General features: G+C 39.9%; 1 protein-coding gene across 1 annotated transcript in view; it reads left to right on the forward strand.

Moving 5' to 3' along the window:
* The window catches only part of PLXDC1 (plexin domain containing 1), a 71694-nt gene extending 66629 nt beyond the window's left edge, over positions 1-5065 (forward strand). The window contains exon 14 of the mRNA XM_054993609.1: positions 3364-5065. Within this exon, the coding sequence (XP_054849584.1) occupies positions 3364-3474 (111 nt within the window). The 3' untranslated portion in view covers positions 3475-5065. The remainder of the gene's footprint in view (positions 1-3363) is intronic.
* Positions 5066-6827: the final 1762 nt, after the last annotated feature.

The raw sequence follows: 6827 nt of genomic DNA on the forward strand, positions 1-6827 counted from the left end.
TTTTTACCTCTTTCCTCTTCAGTGGCATCATCACCAGTTTTCAGCCTCTGTGGATATAGTTCTGGAAATTAAACTCTGAACATCTGGTTCAGTACCTGCTATATGTGGCACTTTGATTACTCACCTTGCATTTTTAGCACACCATTTGGGCCCCAACAGACACCGCTTAGAGAGCACTGAAGCAACCTCAAAAGTCCCACACCAGAAAGACATTTGCAGATCTATCCAAAAGAAAGGAAACACATTTTAAAAAATAAAATTTATGGGGATATAAAGAAGAATAGAAACTCTCACTTCCACTTGATTGCAGGATAGTGTTGTGAACTCCGAGTTTGGAAATTCCTGGAGATTTGGGGGGGTGGAGCCTAGGAAGGGTGGGATTTAGGGTGGGGAGGGACCTCTGTGGGGTATAATGCCATAGTATCCACCCTCCAAAGCAGCCATTTTCTCTGGGGGAACTGATCTCTGTAATCTGGAGTTCATTTGTAATTCTGGGAGAGCTCCAGGTCCGACCTAAAGTTTCAAAACCAACTAAAGGAGACAACTCCACCAAGAAGAATACAATGTTTTTGAAATTTTAAAATATTTATAAATAAACACCCAATGTTCCTAAAGTGCAAGTGCCTAGAGTGCTCTATAGTTAAACCTATACATGAATAAATGTCAAAATTCAATAAATACAATAATATGATTGATAGAACAACATTGCATTCAACTTCATCCAATCAGTGCTACTTTACATCAAAGGTAAGTCCTCCAATGTAAATAAAGCCCAATATACAATGATGTAATAACTTGCTATTCTTTTTTCCTTTCTACAGAAACAAACTTAATGTTCCGGCGTAGCATTAAGATTGCCTTCGCCAACTCCAATCTTCAAAGTGCCTAGGGGGTTGCCAGCATTTTGATACGCTGTTTTGATATGATCCATCCGAAGCTTTGCCAGTTTGGTGACATGAGACTGTATGTTTGAAGTCCTTTTACATAAGGAATTATGAGCCTTTGAAAAAGTTTGGATTATGAAACGGGATAGTGCTTATGCTGGCAATGCCCGTTAGGCTCCGCCCTACAGCAGAAGGACAGTGGTCTGCAATAGGATTATCATTCCTCTTGAAGAATTCACTCTTCACTGTTAAACTATTACCTGAGATAAGAGGGAACTACTTTCACAATAATGAAGAACAGAATGAATATCATTTACCTCAGTGATTATCTTTAAGGATATTTTTCACCAATTGGATCTTTGGATTTTGTGCCAAATAGGAATTGCATACTCTGAAGTAAATAAATAAATTGTAATATTTATTCATATTTATATATCACTATAGCACTGTGCACTTTAAGAAAAAGAAAAAATACGAAGAAAATGTATAATACTATTAGAGAATCTATAGTTGTGTTTACTCCGAATAGGGGTTTTCCTTGCATTTGTAGTGCCTTCCATATGTAGGCAGCAAAATACATCCACTTAAGATCAGAATTCAGGAGCGTATATCAAGAATAAGGTATAGAAATGTGGAGGCTCCCTTAGTACAGCACTTTAATGAATGCCATGGAAATGCGAAGGAATTCAGCTTTTCGGTATTGCAGGTAATTCAGCCTAGATCTCTTAGTAATTTTCAGAGAGAATTAATGCAAGCAGAAGCACAGTGGATATTTAAATTGGAGTGTGTAGCACCACGAGGTCTTAACAACGAAATAGATTTTAATTGTTTTCTGTAACTTATTGAAGGATTGGCTGTATCTTCTGCTTTAAATTTGACTGGGGACAACAGTAGTTTTTGCTTTAAAAGAAGGAAGGAGCAGTGAATGTATACGGTGTCTTTGCCCATCTGCCTCCAACTTATGCAATTGTGCACCAGCGATAATTGTGATGTAGTAAGTATAAGGAAGACAAGGGAAACGGTTGCATTATTGTTTTTATTGATTGCGAGCATTATTGACATTATTGTATGTGTCATTGCAGTGTATTGCCTTATACCAGGGGTGGGCAAATTGCAGAGTTTTTTGTGGCCCGCCAAGACAGTCAGAAAAAACTGCCCTGAACCGAGATTTCCTTCCCGTGCGCGATATGAAATTAGCACAATAAATAAATTGAATAAAACTACCACTATTTTATTTAATTTATATTTATTGATTTTTATGATACAATTTATACCTTTTCTGAAATGCAAAGTTAACTAATGAATGCAATCATTTTAAAAGGTGCGGCCCTCCGCTAACCTCCACTCCCACAAAGTGGCCCCCGAGCCAAAACAATTGCCCACCCCTGCCTTATACAATAATTTGTTGCCCATGAAGAAGTGTATCGAAATGGGTGATTTCAATATGCTGGCAATCCCATCGGCACTTTGAAGACTGGAGTTGGTGAAGGCAATCTTAAGGCTACATTGGAATATTAAGTTCATTTTTGTGGAAAAGACAAGGAATAGCAAGTTATTACATCATTGCATAAAATAGTGTTTACATCATTGTATATTGGGTTTTATTTTCATTCAAGGACTTACTTTGATGTAAATTAGCACTGATTGGATGAAGTTGAATGAAATGTTCTATCAATCATATTATTGTATTTATTGAATTTTGGTATTTATTCATGTATAGGTTTAACTATAGAGCACTCTAGGCACTTGCACTTTAAGAATATTGGTTGATATTTATTTATAAATATTTTAAAATTTCAAAAACATTGTGTTCATCTTGGTGGAGTTGTCTCCTTTAGTTGGTTTTGATAACTGAAAGAGTCTCTCTGCGGGGAGTGCCCACCTAAAGGTTGGCAACCCTATTCCAAGGGTGTTTTGATCCATTTGGGACCTCAAGCCACAGAGGAACATCCACACAACTAAATATTCACTTCCCCAGTTTGTTCCATTCTTTCTGACAACAGCCTGGTACAATCTTTCCAGAAAGATTGTCCTCAGAGTAGGTTTGCCCACCATGTGGTTTGAAAGGTTCAGATTTTCAAAGCCCACATTGGTGTCATTTCCCTTCATCCCACCCCCACCCCCCCCCGGCACACAATGGAGAATCACCCTCTGAGTGGAAGCAGCCCCAGGTATGCAAGTAAATTCTACAAACTGAATGGAATTTACTTTCATAGATACATCTCAGTGATGTCCCCCGGTGTGCATAAGAGATTTCCTGCACTGGCCAAGCTGCCATATTATTTCTCAATGGATGGGGCAGTTTTATGTACAGCTGATCCCTCTATTGCAATGAATGGGGTAGCCCTTCTGAGCAGGAGAGTTCTGTTTTCACAACAGAGCTGTTTTCATCTGTAAGGAATTACTGGATAGGTTCAAGAGTTCAGAGCAACTGTGTACATTATGTGCTAATGTGCTATTCTCTTTTTTCACATTTCAGCGAAGGCCACATCGATGGCCCGCCATGAAGTTCAGAAACCACACAACATACACTGAAGTGGAGCCAGCCAGTCACGAGAAGGAGGGTTTTGTTGAAGCGGATCAGTGTTGAGCAATACTCCTGTTTCATTTCTTCAGAATCTTTAAAACTTCAAGGATCTCTCCAACTCTCAACGTCTCCAGTTTATTTCATTATGAATCACCACTGCAGGAACAGTAAAATAGGAGAATGAAAAAGAAAGCCCCACCCCTAAACTGAAATGAATACATGAAGATCACAGAAACAAGGATTGGCAGGGAAAATTACAATAGAATCATGACTTTATCCTGTGGGACCCATCAAGTGTAACTGGTGTAGCCATCCTCAGCTGCTTACAGTGCCAGTGAAAAGCAGTCTTTGTCCTTTCTGCTTTTTGTAGGTACTGTAACCAGAAGTTACAGGTGATCAGGAAGGCATGTTTGCACATTTGCCTCAGTGTATTCTGGGTAACACCACACATACTCAAACACTTCCAAAGGTGGAAAAATGTTAAGCTGTTCAAAGAAAAAGTTGGGTGGGGGGAAAAAATCAGCCTTCTAAGTGAGAGATGGAATGTTTACTTTCTAAATACCCCTTGAGATATGATGTTGGGGTTTATGGACTAAAGTATTATGGGTTGGCTGGTCTGACTTGCACTGTTCAAATATCTCAGCATCATCACAGACTTATCAGATGCAGCACCTGCTGTCTGTGGATTGAGAGGCGCTTAAGCTGAGTCTGAAATGGCACCTTCATATTTATCTGTAATGGTGGTATAAATTCAAGCCAGGAGCAGGAAAACATTAATTAAGGAGGCCTTGCTGTTGACAGTAATCGCCCCTCATTGACAGTTGAACCAGCCAGGAGATAAAATATGTTCCAAACATAACATGAAACCCTTTAGAAAAATGCAGTGGATCAACATGTTTCTGCTTTGAATTACTAACTTCACCTCACAATGGATTCTGGGGTTTTGGCTTAGTTTGCTTTCTTTTTTAAATATTAAGAGCCAACTATAGTCATTGGTTTCAGTGGGAAAACAAAATGGAAGACTTTATTACAAGGAAGCAGAAAGGTTTAGTTTATTTTTTAATGAATGAAAAATTATTATGTTGAGAAATTATATGGATAGGTACATAAGTACTACTCTCCATTTTGATGCCATTAACTGTCATCTTTAAATTGGGAATCAGAACACAATCTAGTATCAAGGAATTCTTGTGGCATATCTAGATGTTAAATTTTCTTTAAAGCCTTGAAAACAATAGGGTTCTCTGAGTTTCAATTCTCTCTCTAGCCCTTTCAGTTCTTATATTTACCACATATATGGAGCAAATGCTGTACACATGATCTCTGTTACATACTTGGTTGCCGTTTTGTTTGAAAGGGCACGTGTGTATTTACAGCCTCAGTATGTATATACCAGCGATTGCCCATATCAGGAGGGCTGCAGTGTAATGTATTCCCCATATATGCATGATAAAACATAACAACTGAAAAGGACTTCCCTCTCTCATCTTCTCCTTATTCAGGATCAGCTTCTTACATCTTCCCCAATCTGATAATGTGGTGAAGTCCACCTACAAAATGCAGATCAATATCCTTGTAAATACTATGGAACTATTTTTCATTCTAGTCTGAATTCCCACAATACAAATAACCAGGGCTTTTTTTCTGGGAAAAGAGGTGGTGGAACTCAGTGGGTTGCCCTTGGAGAAAATGGTCACATGACTGGTGGCCCCGCCCCCTGATCTCCAGACAGAGGGGAATTTAGATTGCCCTCTGGCCGCTGAGCGGCGCGGAGGGCTATCTAAACTCCCCTCTATCTGGAGATCAGGGGGCGGGGCCACCAGCCATGTGACCATTTTCAAGAGGTTCCGGAACTCCGTTCCACCACATTCCAGCTGAAAAAAGCCCTGCAAATAACACTCTAGGTGCTAGGCCTTAATTGACAGCCCCAACGTTCATTGGAGGAAGTCTTCTTAGGCTGGAAGGTAGCTTCAGATTGGTAGGATAAAAGGCATGGTTAACATTCCTACATGAGCTACCAAAAAAAAATATGTTCCTGGGCCCGTTGTGTGCATTCCGGAAAGCCAGTCCACACGCTCCCTTAAATATGTAGCTTTCACAAATCCCTATCTCCAGGTAATGTTTAGTTTAGTCAAATATTTAGTAAAAATTTTTCTTCCTGTGCTCCATATCTGAGCTGCCATGTGCAGGGGACAGGAACACACTGGATGCACTGATGTCCTGGCATGCATCTGCTTTAACTAAGGCCGTCATCACACGGGCCCTTATTTCGTCAGTTTTGCACTAGAAATCGTTTCTTCTGTTATCGTTATTAGAACAGATTCTCCCATCTTTTGATGACTGCTTGCGCTTCCAGTCAGTCACATTAAAAGGGAAAAGCGCAATTTGATGGTCAGTCAAAGTGCCTCCGGAAACGGGGCCCTAAAAATCCCGCCCCCTTTAAAAAAATTTGCATATTTGCGCTATATTGCTCTTCTATTATACCAATGTTGTGCTAGGCCAACCCAAAATCCAACCGTGATAGGTAGCAGAGGTTTCTGCCCATGGCAGAATAGTGCTATAGCGCTATAGTGCTATAAGGCTGACGTTTTTTTAAAAAAAATACTTTGAGGCTTAATTGCGGGTCACGTTGGGGCTTGTGGGAGTGTAGGGCAGGAGAATCAGTGTTAGGTGACACATGATCAGGGAGAGTGAGCGTTTTGGTGTTGCAAAGCATTCATAGTCGATCCAGGGCATTCACATGGAAGTGGATAAAGACGACATAAAGAGTCACAAAGCGTGAATTGGGGAGAATGGCGAAATCGCAAGAGAGCCAGAATAAGGTGAGCATTCAGCAGGAGATGGCGCTAGTTTGGCGCTAAATTTATGGCCGTGTGACAACGGCCTAAATGTGAGGAGAAGATGCAAGTCAGCAGCAGCCATATAAAGTTGCATCTCATTTGAGAGTTTAAACCAAAATCTTTATATTATCCCAGGCTGAATTGAGAAGCTGAAGAAAATACCCAAGGCATACCACCACAGCAGTGCTGTCTTGGTTGGGCGGGGGGAATACAAGAAGAGTTAACTTTTAATGATTTATATGGATGCTTCTACACTTAAATGTTTCATTCTCAATCCAGGCTGAGCCTGTCTGCTCCAAAGTTTTCTTCAGGAGCAAATTATATTGTGTACAGTACCAAACTGATTTTACATAATTATATAGATATATAAGAGATGTAGATACAGATCTTTTTATCAAAAAAGTCAGACCTTTGTTGTTGAGCTAGTTTCTTTTAGAAAAAGAAAAAAGGGCAACACGATTTCCCACCCCTGTGTATGTCCCTGTGGACATACATTTACTATGCAGTCCTAAGCAGAGTTAAACCCTTCTAAGTCAATTGAAGTAAATTGATTTAGAAGGCTACAACTCTGTTTAG

This window comes from Eublepharis macularius, chromosome 12 (assembly GCF_028583425.1).
Source record: "Eublepharis macularius isolate TG4126 chromosome 12, MPM_Emac_v1.0, whole genome shotgun sequence".
Classification (NCBI taxonomy): domain Eukaryota; kingdom Metazoa; phylum Chordata; class Lepidosauria; order Squamata; family Eublepharidae; genus Eublepharis; species Eublepharis macularius.